The sequence below is a fragment of the Coregonus clupeaformis genome, chromosome 18 (assembly GCF_020615455.1).
Source record: "Coregonus clupeaformis isolate EN_2021a chromosome 18, ASM2061545v1, whole genome shotgun sequence".
NCBI lineage: Eukaryota > Metazoa > Chordata > Actinopteri > Salmoniformes > Salmonidae > Coregonus > Coregonus clupeaformis.
Window position 1 is genome coordinate 40963648 of NC_059209.1, and position 15308 is coordinate 40978955.

The following is a 15308-nucleotide window of genomic DNA, read 5'->3' on the forward strand; positions in this document are numbered from 1 at the left end:
ACAGGAGCAACTAGGGTTAAGTGCCTTGCTCAAGGGCACATCAGCAGATGTTTCACCTAGTCGGCTTGGGGATTTGAACCAGCGACCTTCTGATTACTGGCCCAACGCTAACCTCCAGGCTACCAAGTTCATAAACACTGCGATCAGTTAAAGACTATCACAGTAATAGCACACCGTCTGTGTTTATAGTCCGATGATGTCATGTCTGAGAGAGGAGCCAAGATAGTACCAGAGGTCTATTCTGTGTGCATGATTTTCTCTCAATAGCTTTTGTTTGTTATTTCAATGACCTTTCCATTTACATTACTTTAAATGATCATCTCAAACTATGATTCTACCATGTAAATGGTTTACTATTAAGATTTTTCAAAATACATATTGATTTTTAAATATTGAATCAATACATGGGTAGTCTCTGTATCCAATTTGAACTGTTCTGATTTGAATAAAACAGATTTTCATACTGACATTATTTAACATAAAATCATTATCTAACATCAAACTATACATGAGTCTAAAGTATAAGCTGTTATGTGGGGGTGAGCACTCACTCTGAACTGACATTTGTTTCCCCATCATCTATCTGAAAAAATGTGTCAAACCTAACCCCCGAAACACAACAGAGACTGAACACAGACCTAACCCCCGAAACACAACAGAGACTGAACACAGCTCTTATGGTCTAAACACGGACTTTGACTGGTCATTTGAGCTAAACATCAAACAATAACATCTTTAGGAAGTTACCCAATTGTGTTTTTTTCCCTGAGTTCTGAAATAAAACCACAGGGATGTGAGAGAAGGTCAAAGTGTCTGGAATGTAATCATGTGGCTCATGCAAATTGCCAATGATAGTAGAGTAGTAGGTTTTCTATACTCTCTGGTTAAACTCACTTTGGTTAGTAATGTCACAGCAGAATGAAGCTGTTCTAGAATTATGGCAAGTTAGACCACATCCTGTAGCATGTGTAAATGAAGTTATTTGACAGCTCAATATGATTTAGTGCAACTGGATGCATTGGGTCCATACCACAATCATGTACCTTTAACATGTTCTATATTATTATTTGTTTAATATACTTGCATGACTGTAGGCCTATTCTAACATTACATAGGCCTATAATTAGGCCTAGGCCTATAGACAATTACAATACATACAGATTGATTTCAATGTAGGCTATTGTTTGTAATGCATTGCCATTGCATTTTATACCTGTAATTGAAATAATTTAAATCTACATCATACCCCTTTCCACCAAACACAAATAGCCTATTACGTTTGCCCGTATTTGGAGGTACAGTACACACGGGTAGTTACGCGCAGCGCCCAAATGAGGGCAGCGCTGAGCAGGTTTCGCCACAGGTCTTTGGAGCGCTTCACCATTTGCAGTCGAGCGCACTGGGTGAGGAACGATAGAGTACAGTAAGTAGAAAGATTGTGGGATAGACGAGGTCAAGCAAGCCACCTTGGTCGCTCGCCTGCCTTCCTTATCAAACCGAAACCTATCCGCTGCAGTACAAGGCTATCTTTGAATCGCCGGCAGCTCAGAAAGATTTTGAGAGAAAGTACATATCGCGCAGGAGGATCATATCAAGCGAAGTAGCAGCCGTGAGAGAAGCACGAGATACGGAGACATGGCTGCGACAACCTGTACACGATTCACGGACGATTTTCAGCTATACGAAGAGCTGGGAAAGTAAGTTTATTTGTTGTGGTAATTTGCATGAAACATTTGGGAATGTGTGACTGGCTGACTGTTGTCGTTTGCTTGCGTCACGGAGCCGTGGGTGCGGGTTTGTGTTGTTACCGTTGTCTTTTTCGACAGCAGCGCAAGGCAAGGGTGACAGGGCGCTCAAAATACTATTCTATCTCTCTCAATTCAATTTAAATTTAAGGGTCTTTATTGGCATGGGAAACATGTTTACATTGCCAAAGCAAGTGAAGTAGATAATAAACAAAAGTGAAATAAACAATACAAAATGAACAGTAAACATTACACTCACAAATGTTCCAAAATAATAAAGACATTTCAAATCTCTCTCTCTCTCTCTCTCTCTCTCTCTCTCTCTCTCTCTCTCTCACACACACTCACAATAAATTATTGTTCCCTGCGCTCTTTCAAAAAATTAGGAAAAACGATCCAAAAATGTATCCAGAAGCCTACTCTAGGCACTGGGCATTGGGCACTATAGCGCGTCGGTTGGCGAGCTACACCCCTCTCCAAACCGCGCCTCTCTCTCAGGCAACCACTAGAAGCGGCCCGGGAGAAAGTGACATTTTGAGCTGTCAAAGAGCGGGGCTGTAGTTTGGTGTTAATAATGTGGAAGTGGCCTTTTCCCTTTTATTCAGATTACGACCTCTCACTTTCGGTTATTTTAAAATGAAATAATCTCCAAAATATCGCTATTTTTAAAACAAGACATAGAACGTTGGTTGCAATTTCAATGTAATCCACCAGAAAAGACAGAACAAATATTACAACAAATATTATGGTTAAACTCAAATATATTAATTGATTTAAAAAAACTTATTTTTTGATTTAAAAAAAAAAAAACTGTATAATATTTTTAAATTATATCATAAATAGGACTGGTGGAGTTATGTCACACATGCAGCTAACAAAAATATATGGAAATGTCTGCTCCACCCAAAATTACAACTAACTAATTGCAGCATTACACATAAATGGAAGAGGCAAGTGGAAGGGGGAGAAAGTAAGAACTTGTCTGTTGCATTAAAGACCAAAATCGGTTAAAGAAAATTGAGATACATAAAAAAAAGTATACCAGTTTCATTTAAAGACCAAAAAATGGACAGCTGTGCAATATAGATTGCAAGATACAGTTGTTGGGAAGAGATTTTTGATGTACCAATTCCATGGCACATGGTTTATGAACTGATGCACAAAATGACACCGGATTCAAAACTCTGAGTTTTTCCATTTAAATTATTATACAAAATTATTGCAACCAATGTTATATATATATATGGGGGATACAACCATCCCAGCTCTGCATATATTTCTGCGAGGAGACAGATTCAATAGATCATTTGTTTTGGTACTGTCCATATGTAGCTTGTTTTTGGTCGCAGGTTCCAATAATGGCTGAAGAATTGCAACATTTACCTTTAGCTAACTCTGCGAATAGCACTGCAAGGTCATTTGAAAAGTCATAGTCAATTAGTCAATAATACAGTAAAACTCTTAGCAAAAATGTTTATCTTTAATTTACAATCTGTAGAAACTATGAGAATAGAAAGGTTCAGAACTTTTGTGAAAGAGCACAGTTGAAAATATATGGCAAATAGAAACAAACAAAAGATAACTATTGTAAAATATACAGTTGAAGTCGGAAGTTTACATACACTTAGGTTGGAGTCATTAAAACTCGTTTTTCAACCACTTCACAAATTTCTTGTTAACAAACTATAGTTTTGGCAAGTCGGTTAGGACATCTACTTTGTGCATGACACAAGTTATTTTTCCAACAATTGTTTACAGACAGATTATTTCACTTATAATTCACTGTATCACAATTCCAGTGGGTCAGAAGTTTACATACACTAAGTTGACTGTGCCTTTAAACAGCTTGGAAAATTCCCGAAAATGATGTCATGACTTTAGAAGCTTCTGATAGGCTAATTGACATAATTTGAGTCAATTGGAGGTGTACCTGTGGATGTATTTCAAGGCCTACCTTCAAACACAGTGCCTCTTTGCTTGACATCATGGGAAAATTTAAAGAAATCAGCCAAAATTGTAGACCTCCACGAGTCTGGTTCATCCTTGGGAGCAATTTCCAAACACCTGAAGGTACCACGTTCATCTGTACAAACAATAGTACGCAAGTATAAACACCATGGGACCACGCAGCCATCATACCGCTCAGGAAGGAGACGCGTTCTGTCTCTTAGAGATGAACGTACTTTGGTGCGAAAAGTGCAAATCAATCCCAGAACAACAGCAAAGGACCTTGTGAAGATGTTGGAGGAAACAGGTACAAAAGTATCTATATCCACAGTAAAACGAGTCCTATATCGACATAACCTGAAAGGCCGCTCAGCAAGGAAGAAGACACTGCTCCAAAACCGCCATAAAAAAGCCAGACTACGGTTTGCAACTGCACATCGGACAAAGATCGTACTTTTTGGAGAAATGTCCTCTGGTCTGATGAAACAAAAATATAACTGTTTGGCAATAATGACCATCGTTATGTTTGGAGGAAAAAGGGGGTGCTTGCAAGCCAAAGAACACCATCCCAACCGTGAAGCACGGGGGTGGCAGCATCATGCTGTGGGGGTGCTTTGCTGCAGGAGGGACTGGTGCACTTCACAAAATAGATGGCATCATGAAGAAGGAAATTATGTGGATATATTGAACCAACATCTCAAGACATCAGTCAGAAAGTTAAAGCTTGGTCGCAAATGGGTCTTCCAAATGGACAATGACCCCAAGCATACTTCCAAAGTTGTGGCAAAATGGCTTAAGGACAACAAAGTTAAGGTATTGGAGTGGCCATCACAAAGCCCTGACCTCAATCCTATAGAAAATGTGTGGGCAGAACTGAAAAAGCGTGTGCGAGCAAGGAGGCCTACAAACCTGACTCAGTTACACCAGCTCTGTCAGGAGGAATAGGCCAAAATTCACCCAACTTGTGGGAAGCTTGTGGAAGGCTACCCAAAATGTTTGACCCGAGCTAAGCAATTTAAAAACAATGCTACCAAATACTAATTGAGTGTATGTAACTGATGACCCACTGGGAATGTGATGAAATAAATAAAAGCTGAAATAAATCATTCTCTCTACTATTATTCTGACATTTCACATTCTTAAAATAAAGTGGTGATCCTAACTGACCTAAGACAGGGATTTTTCACTAGGATGAAATGTCATGAATTGTGAAAAACTGGGTTTAAATGTATTTGGCTAAGGTGTATGTAAACTTCCAACTTCAACTGTACTGTGTCCGTAAAATTTATATACTATGTATAAACTGGAAGTAGAAGCCTAAGTGTTGTTGTCCATTAGTTTACTCCAATTAGGGGAGGGATGGTGGGGTTAGAGGAAAATAATATAGAAGGAAAATATATTTTAAAAAATATATACAGTGGGGAAAAAAGTATTTAGTCAGCCACCAATTGTGCAAGTTCTCCTACTTAAAAAGATGAGAGAGGCCTGTAATTTTCATCATAGGTACACGTCAACTATGACAGACAAAATGAGGGAAAAAAAATCCAGAAAATCACATTGTAGGATTTTTTATGAATTTATTTGCAAATTATGGTGGAAAATAAGTATTTGGTCAATAACAAAAGTTTCTTAATACTTTGTTATATACCCTTTGTTGGCAATGACACAGGTCAAACGTTTTGTAAGTCTTCACAAGGTTTTCACACACTGTTGCTGGTATTTTGGCCCATTCCTCCATGCAGATCTCCTCTAGAGCAGTGATGTTTTGGGGCTGTCGCTGGGCAACACAGACTTTCAACTCCCTCCAAAGATTTTCTATGGGGTTGAGATCTGGAGACTGGCTAGGCCACTCCAGGACCTTGAAATACTTCTTACGAAGCCACTCCTTCGTTGCCCGGGCGGTGTGTTTGGGATCATTGTCATGCTGAAAGACCCAGCCACATTTCATCTTCAATGCCCTTGCTGATGGAAGGAGGTTTTCACTCAAAATCTCACGATACATGGCGGCCCCATTCATTCTTTCCTTTACACGGATCAGTCGTCCTGGTCCCTTTGCAGAAAAACAGCCCCAAAGCATGATGTTTCCACCCCCATGCTTCACAGTAGGCATGGTGTTCTTTGGATGCAACTCAGCATTCTTTGTCCTCCAAACACGACGAGTTGAGTTTTTACCAAAAAGTTATATTTTGGTTTCATCTGACCATATGACATTCTCCCAATCCTCTTCTGGATCATCCAAATGCACTCTAGCAAACTTCAGACGGGCCTGGACATGTACTGGCTTAAGCAGGGGGACACATCTCGCACTGCAGGATTTGAGTCCCTGGCGGCGTAGTGTGTTACTGATGGTAGGCTTTGTTACTTTGGTCCCAGCTCTCTGCAGGTCATTCACTAGGTGTGGTTCTGGGATTTTTGCTCACCGTTCTTGTGATCATTTTGACCCCATGGGGTGAGATCTTGTGTGGAGCCCCAGATCGAGGGAGATTATCAGTGGTCTTGTATGTCTTCCATTTCCTAATAATTGCTCCCACAGTTGATTTCTTCAAACCAAGCTGCTTACCTATTGCAGATTCAGTCTTCCCAGCCTGGTGCAGGTCTACAATTTTGTTTCTGGTGTCCTTTGACAGCTCTTTGGTCTTGGCCATAGTGGAGTTTGGAGTGTGACTGTTTGAGGTTGTGGACAGGTGTCTTTTATACTGATAACAAGTTCAAACAGGTGCCATTAATACAGGTAACGAGTGGAGGACAGAGGAGCATCTTAAAGAAGAAGTTACAGGTCTGTGAGAGCCAGAAATCTTGCTTGTTTGTAGGTGACCAAATACTTATTTTCCACCATAATTTGTAAATAAATTCATAAAAAATCCTACAATGTGATTTTCTGGATTTTTTTCTTCTCAATTTGTCTGTCATAGTTGACGTGTACCTATGATGAAAATTACAAGCATCTCTCATCTTTTTAAGTGGGAGAACTTGCACAATTGGTGGCTGACTAAATACTTGTTTCCCCTACTGTATATATCTTCAAACCCATTGACTTATTCAACATTTTGTTGTGTTACAGCCTGAATTCAAAATTGATAAAATTATTATATTTTCTCAGCCATCTACACACAATACCCCATAATGACTAAGTGAAAACATGTTTTTAGAATATTAAAAAAATGTATTGAAAATGAAAAACAGAAATATCTAATTTACATAAGTATTCACCACCCTGAGTCAATACTTTGTCGGAGCATGTTTGGCGGTGATTATAGCTGTGAGTCTTCCTGTATAAGTAGCTAAGAGCTTTCCACAACTGGATTGTGCAACATTTGCCCATTATTCTTTTAAAAATTCTTCAAGCTCTGTCAAATTGGTTGTTGATCATTGCTAGACAACCATTTTCAGGTCTTGCCATAGATTTTCAAGCAGATTCAAGTCAAAACTGTAACTCGCCCACTCAGGAACATTCACTGTCTTCTTGGTAAGCAACTTCAGTGTAGATTTCAAATCAAAATGTATTTGTCACATGCGCCGAATACAACAGGTATAGACCGTACAGTGAAATGCTTACTTACAAAACCTAACCAACAATGCAGTTTTAAGAGAAATAAGTGTTAAGTAAAAAATAGATAAGTAAAAAATAAAAGCAGTAAAATAACATGTAGGTATAGTTAAAGTGACTATACCTTAAAGTGATTTTAGTTTATTGTCCTGCTGAAAGGTGAATTAATCTCCCAGTGTCTGGTGGAAAGTAGACTGAACCAGGTTTTCCTCTAGGATTTTGCCTGTGCTTAGCTGCATTCTGTTTCTTTTTTATCCTGATAAACTCCCCAGTTCTTAACGATTACAAGCATACCATAACATGATGCAGCCACTACTATGTTTGAAAATATGGAGAGTGGTACTCAGTGATGTGTTGTGTTGGATTTGCCCCAAACATAAGACTTTGTATCCAGGACAAAAAGTTCATTGCTTTGCCACGTTTTTTGCAGTACTACTTTAGTGCCTTGTTGCAAACACGATGCATGTTTTGGAATATTTGTATTCTGTACAGGCTTCCTTCTTTTCACTCTGTCAATTAGGTTAGTATTGTGGAGTAACTACAATGTTGTTGATCCATCCTCAGTTTTCTCCTATCACAGCCATTAAACTCTGCCACTGTTTCAAAGTCACCCTTGGCCTCATGGTGAAATCCCTGAGCGGTTTCCTTCCTCTCCGGAAACGGAGTTAGGATATTATATTAGGCATTTTACACTGCTCAAAAAATAAAGGGAACACTTAAACAACACAATGTAACTCCAAGTCAATCACACTTCTGTGAAATCAAACTGTCCACTTAGGAAGCAACACTGATTGTCAATAAATTGCACATGCTGTTGTGCAAATGGAATAGACAACAGGTGGAAATTATAGGCAATTAGCAAGACACCCCCAATAAAGGACTGTTTTTTTGCAGGTGGTGACCACAGACCACTTCTCAGTTCCTATGCTTCCTGGCTGATGTTTTGGTCACTTTTGAATGCTGGCGGTGCTTTCACTCTAGTGGTAGCATGAGACGGAGTCTACAACCCACACAAGTGGCTCAGGTAGTGCAGCTCATCCAGGATGGCACATCAATGCGAGCTGTGGCAAGAAGGTTTGCTGTGTCTGTCAGCGTAGTGTCCAGAGCATGGAGGCGCTACCAGGAGACAGGCCAGTACATCAGGAGATGTGGAGGAGGCCGTAGGAGGACAACAACCCAGCAGCAGGACTGCTACCTCCGCCTTTGTGCAAGGTGGAGCAGGAGGAGCACTGCCAGAGCCCTGCAAAATGACCTCCAGCAGGCCACAAATGTGCATGTGTCTGCTCAAACGGTCAGAAACAGACTCCATGAGGGTGGTATGAGGGCCCGACGTCCACAGGTGGGGGTTGTGCTTACAGCCCAACACCGTGCAGGACATTTGGCATTTGCCAGAGAACACCAAGATTGGCAAATTCGCCACTGGCGCCCTGTGCTCTTCACAGATGAAAGCAGGTTCACACTGAGCACATGTGACAGACGTGACAGAGTCTGGAGACGCCGTGGAGAACGTTCTGCTGCCTGCAACATCCTCCAGCATGACCGGTTTGGCGGTGGGTCAGTCATGGTGTGGGGTGGCATTTATTTGGGGGGCCGCACAGCCCTCCATGTGCTCGCCAGAGGTAGCCTGACTGCCATTAGGTACCGAGATGAGATCCTCAGACCCCTTGTGAGACCATATGCTGGTGCGGTTGGCCCTGGGTTCCTCCTAATGCAAGACAATGCTAGACCTCATGTGGCTGGAGTGTGTCAGCAGTTCCTGCAAGAGGAAGGCATTGATGCTATGGACTGGCCCGCCCGTTCCCCAGACCTGAATCCAATTGAGCACATCTGGGACATCATGTCTCGCTCCATCCACCAACGCCACATTGCACCACAGACTGTCCAGGAGTTGGCGGATGCTTTAGTCCAGGTCTGGGAGGAGATCCCTCAGGAGACCATCCGCCACCTCATCAGGAGCATGCCCAGGCATTGTAGGGAGGTCATACAGGCACGTGGAGGCCACACACACTACTGAGCCTCATTTTGACTTGTTTTAAGGACATTACATCAAAGTTGGATCAGCCTGTAGTGTGGTTTTCCACTTTAATTTTGAGGGTGACTCCAAATCCAGACCTCCATGGGTTGATACATTTGATTTCCATTGATCGTTTTTGTGTGATTTTGTTGTCAGCACATTCAACTATGTAAAGAAAAAAGTATTTAATAAGATTATTTCATTCATTCAGATCTAGGATGTGTTATTTTAGTGTTCCCTTTATTTTTTTGAGCAGTGTATTTTATATTACAACATCAGTCTAACTGAATATGGATGTTGTGTTGATTGAATGTTCCAGGCAGGTACCGGAATGTTCTTCAGCTGGTGAACCTCTTCTTTTGTTGGGTGATGGCAGCTGGTTTAGCAGGCTTTGACGCTGTGGCGATGTTCTTCACCACCCACTGCATTGACCTCTTGCAGAAGATTTGTATGTACTGCAAGTCTCTTGGAAAGACATGAAGACTGATCATGAGGATGTGTAACCATACAATAAACCATGTTAATCTGTAGACAAAAAAATGGTACAGTAGACTGGTATGTGTTTTCGTTACACTCAGAGTCAATAATGAGGCAAAGATGTGAAAGATGATGGGCAAAGATGTGAAAAGTTTGAGGGGGGCTTGACTTGTAGACAGTCTAGTTGTGTATTGTTGTGTATGAGCACCTACAGTGTTGCTGTTGAGTAGACAAACACTGAACAGGCTAGAAGGGTACACTAACAGCCCCTCTCACCCATGCCAAAAACTGACTGCAAGGGTGTGACAGGTTTGAGGACAGTTTAATGTAGACAGTTTAGTGTAGACAGTTTAGTGTAGACAGTTTAATGTATTGGTGATTTTGTTTTCTCAAGCTTGTTTCAAAGTCAGATGATGTTGAGCATATTCCAGGCTGAACGCTTTCATCCAATGGGTCTGCAGGTTCTGTACTACTAAAGCTGGTGTCAAAGGTCATCGTCATCATCATCAGCAGCAGGATTAGTCTGTAGGACACACAGTAGGCAGTGATCAGCCAACATATTACTACTTTGTCCCCATCAATACACACTCAAACAACGTACTATATCCACCCAACCCCCGTCATGTCGATAGATCATGCATACTAACCTTCACACACAATACCCACCCACAACAGACACCAGTCAGTCACCCCCCCCCCCTCTTGCTAATACCTCCTTTTTTCCTATTTAGACTTCAAGCCTTGCATTAACAATCAACTAAGCCTCCATAATACAGAGAAAACGACAGTACATTTAAAAAAAAACATTTTAGTCATTTAGCAGACGCTCTTATCCAGAGCGACTTACAGTTAGTGAGTGCATACATTTTTCATACTGGCCCCCCGTGGGAATCGAACCCACAACCCTGGTGTTGCAAACGCCATGCTCTACCAACTGAGCTACAGGGGACTAGTAGAAGTTGTAGGCTACTTGTAAACACACCAACTATGACAACAAGACACAGACCATGTTTATGCCTAGCTCCCCTATATTTATTTGCTCATCATGGAGTCATGGAAAGATTTAGAAGATTTTAATAAGATTTTAGAAGGTGACACACTAGTTCCTGGTGCTGAGCGTGATGTTGATGCCGCTGCAGATGTTGATGAGATCGGACTCTAAATAGAACACATAACATTAGTCATGTTAGCCTCTGCGGTAGTTAGTTAGCTAGCTAGCCAACATAACCTAACGAAGCTAACGTTAACTTGCAAAGTTACAAATCACATCGTCAGATATCAACAGCTGGCAAATTACATTGATATGCTTTGGAATGTCAAGCCAGCGTAGCATTTCTTAATGAGCATTGATGAAAAACAAGACCAAATCAGGAATTGCAGTCACCCTTTAGCAGAAGTCAAACGTCACGATCTGCTATTCAGAGTTACTAAAACACGCTTGAAATTTCAACTGGCCTTTTAGATAACTTTTTGCCGTTTGCAACAAGATCAAATCCCAGGTGAGATATAGTTTTTTCCTTAGAAATTTTGAATTGCATTTATTGTGATAGTGTGTTGTGAAGGGAATTGCAATATTACAACGTGTTGCTGAACTAATGAGCGAGCGGCATGATTTTCCATGTTTGAAGCAGGCCTGTATAGGCCTATTTATTTGGCAAGACAGCTATGCATGGCTGCATCTCACTGTAGTAGGCTGTAGGCTAAGTTTAGGTTTACTGCATTTGTTTACTGTTAATGTAGCTAACTAGCATTCGCATTTACAGTTGTGTCGGTATTCAAACTGCTGTTCAGTATTTTTGTTTGCATGCATGAATAACTAGGCTACTACATTCAGCATTTAGATTGCATTATTTTGGTAAGACAGCTGTGTGTGTGGCTGCATTCACACAGTCTGTTTGTAATTGGTGAATGCCCTATCTTGTAGCCTATATTCATTACCAAACCGGCCTAGCTGTAGGGGGCTGGATATTGTGCTAAATATTTCACTGATCTCGGAGTCTCTGCATTTGAACTTTATGTTTATTGTGGTATAGCGTGATTATATAAGCAGAATTCAATATAATTTCAATGCAACAACCCCCAAAAATTTAGCCCCCTCGCCGATTTCAACTGCCCCCTTAGTCACTTTATCCTGGCGCCAGGTCTGATAGGACTGTCTGGGAGCGGTTTGAGTGGGGAGGGGAAAACTGAAAATGAGCTGTTATTGGCAGAGAGGTTTGGAACTCTCGTTCTTATCGGTCTATTAACTAATTTACTGCATGGTGATGTCCCCATGGAAGGCCAAAACTCCTTCCCACCAAAACAGGCTCAAATTTCAGCCGGTCTTTTCAAACAGTTTTTACAACAAAAGGGCATTATCATAATTTTCTACATTTCACAGTATTATTCCAACTTCATAGGTTGGAAATATACAGGGCCTTCAGAAAGTATTCACCCCCCTTTACTTTTTCCCCACCATTCCACCAAGTCATCTTGTCCTAGAGAGATTTACACAAAACGTCACACCAGGGTGAGCCTAAACGAAACACAGCCCTTATTTTAAGTGTTTCTAAAATCCCATATGGGAAAAATGAATGGTGGAAAAATGATTGGAATCATTTCCCTGTTTGACCACTAGGCTTTATGGGTATTATGACTCTTTAAGTTCAGGAGTAAAAGTATGCTTAACAAGTCACATTTACATTTACATTTTAGTCATTTAGCAGACGCTCTTATCCAGAGCAACTTACAGGAGCAATTAGGGTTAAGTGCCTTGCTCAAGGGCACATCGACAGATTTTTCACCTAGTCGGCTCGGGGATTAGAACCAGCGACCTTTCGGTAACTGGCACAACACTCTTAACCACTAAGCTACCTGCCGCCCCCACATAATAAGTTGCATGAAATAAAAGTTTTTAACATGATTTTTGAATGACTATCTCATCTCTGCACCCCACACATACAATTATCTGTAAGGTCCCTCAGCTGAGCAGTGAATTTCAAACACAGATTCAACCACAAAAACCAGCGAAATGCTCCAATGCCTCGCAAAGAAGGGCACCTATTGGTAGATGAGTTTTTAAAAAAAGCAGACATTGAATATCCCTTTGAGAATGGTGAAGTTATTAATTACACTTTGGGTGGTGTATCAATACACCCAGTCACTACAAATATACAGGCGTCCTTCCTAACTCAGTTGCCGGAGAGGAAGGAAACCGCTCAGGGATTTTACCATGAGGCCAATGGTGACTTTAAAACAGTTACAGAGTTTAATATTATTTAATGGCTGTGATAGAAGAAAACTGTGGATGGATCAACAACATTGTAGTTACTCAACAATACTAACCTAAATGACAAAGTGAAAAGAAGGAAGCCTCTACAGAAAACAAATATTCCAAAACATGCATCTTGTTTGCAACAAGACGCTGCAAAAAATGTGACAAAGCAATTAACTTTTTACCCTGAACACAAAGTGTTATGTTTGGGGAAAATCCAATACAACACATTACTGAGTTCCACTCCCCATATTTTCAAGCATAGTGGTGGTTGCATCATGTTATGAGTATGCTTGTAATCGTTAAGGATTGGGGAGTTTTTCAGGATAAAAAAGAAGCGGATTGGAACTAAGCACTGGAAAAATCCTAGAGGAAAACCTGGTTCAGTCTGCTTTCCACCAGACACTGGGAGATTAATTCACCTTTCAGCAGGACAATAACCAAAAACACAAGACCAAATCTACACTGGAGTTTCTTACCAAGAAGACAGTGAATGTTCCTGAATGGCAGAGTTACAGTTTTGACTTAAATATGCTTGAAAATCTATGGCAAGACCTGAAAATGGTTGTCTAGCAATGATCAACAACCAATTTGACATAGCTTGAAGAAAAAAAAAAAGAAGAAAATGGGCAAATGTTGCACAATCTAGATGTGGAAAGTTCTTGGAGACTTACTCAGAAAGACTCACAGCTGTAATCGCTGGCAAAGGTGCTTCTACAAAGTATTGACTCAGGGGTGTGAATACTTATGTAAATTCAATAGTTGTGTATTTCATTTTCAGAAAATTTGCTATTGAAAGTGTTTAACTTATTATGGGGTATTGTGTGTGTAGATGGGTGATTTTATTTTTTATTTTAATCCATTTTGAATTCAGGCTGTAACACAGCAAAACGTGGAACAGGTCAAGGGGCATAAATACTTTCTGAAGGCGCTATATATGAAACACAGGAATATCGTGTTTTTGAGTCTACTGGGCCTTTAACAAATCATAGTAAATTACATCTATTTGACAAGGCCACAACAGACATTTACCCTGCCCCCACCCCCCAATGGACATGTATCATTGTTACAGTTGTAAATATGTACAGTGGGGGAACAAATTATTTGATCCCCTGCTGATTTTGTACGTTTGCCCACTGACAAAGAAATGATCAGTCTATAATTTTGATGGTAGGTTTATTTGAAAAGTGAGAGACAGAATAACAACAAAAAAATCCAGAAAAACGCATGTCAAAAATGTTATAAATTGATTTGCATTTTAATGAGGGAAATAAGTATTTGACCCCCTCTCAATCAGAAAGATTTCTGGCTCCCAGGTCTTTTATACAGGTAACGAGCTGAGATTAGGAGCACACTCTTAAAGGGAGTGCTCCTAATCTCAGTTTGTTACCTGTATAAAAGACACCTGTCCACAGAATAATAAGCCATTTAGCAGACAGTTTTATCCAAAGCAACTTACAGTCATGTGCACATACATTTTTACGTATGGGTGGTCGCGGGGATCGAACCCACTACCCTGGCGTTACAAGCGCCATGCTCTACCAATTGAGCTACAGAGGACCACAGAAGCAATCAATCAATCAGATTCCAAACTCTCCACCATGGCCAAGACCAAAGAGCTCTCCAAGGATGTCAGGGACAAGATTGTAGACCTACACAAGGCTGGAATGGGCTACAAGACCATCGCCAAGCAGCTTGGTGAGAAGGTGACAACAGTTGGTGCGATTATTCGCAAATGGAAGAAACACAAAAGAACTGTCAATCTACCTCAGCCTGGGGCTCCATGCAAGATCTCACCTCATGGAGTTGCAATGATCATGAGAACGGTGAGGAATCAGAACTACACGGGAGGATCTTGTGAATGATCTCAAGGCAGCTGGGACCATAGTCACCAAGAAAACAATTGCTAACACACTACGCTGTGAAGGACTGAAATCCTGAATTCAAACAGTATTAAATCCCAAGAACACCATCCCCACCGTCAAACATTGAGGTGGAAACATTATGCTTTGGGGGTGTTTTTCTGCTAAGGGGACAGGACAACTTCACCGCATCAAAGGGACGATGGACGGGGCCATGTACCGTCAAATCTTCGGTGAGAACCTCCTTCCCTCAGCCAGGGCATTGAAAATGGGTCGTGGATGGGTATTCCAGCATGACAATGACCCAAAACACACGGCCAAGGCAACAAAGGAGTGGCTCTATATTATTATGGTGGGGGATTATAATACTGTTTTAAATAGCTCAATGGACCGTAAAGGAAATCACACCACAAACAATCACCCACATGCTCTTAAGGAAATTGTGAATGTCATGGATACATTA

At 40.8% G+C, this 15308-nt stretch overlaps 1 protein-coding gene across 5 annotated transcripts in view; it reads left to right on the plus strand.

Moving 5' to 3' along the window:
• Positions 1–1410: 1410 nt before the first annotated feature.
• The window catches only part of LOC121530796 (calcium/calmodulin-dependent protein kinase type II subunit beta), a 115743-nt gene continuing 101845 nt past the window's right edge, over positions 1411–15308 (plus strand). For all 5 annotated transcript variants that reach the window (XM_041836035.2, XM_041836037.2, XM_041836036.2 and 2 more), the window contains exon 1: positions 1411–1697. In XM_041836035.2, coding sequence (XP_041691969.1) covers positions 1636–1697 — 62 coding nt within the window. In that variant the 5' untranslated portion in view covers positions 1411–1635. The remainder of the gene's footprint in view (positions 1698–15308) is intronic.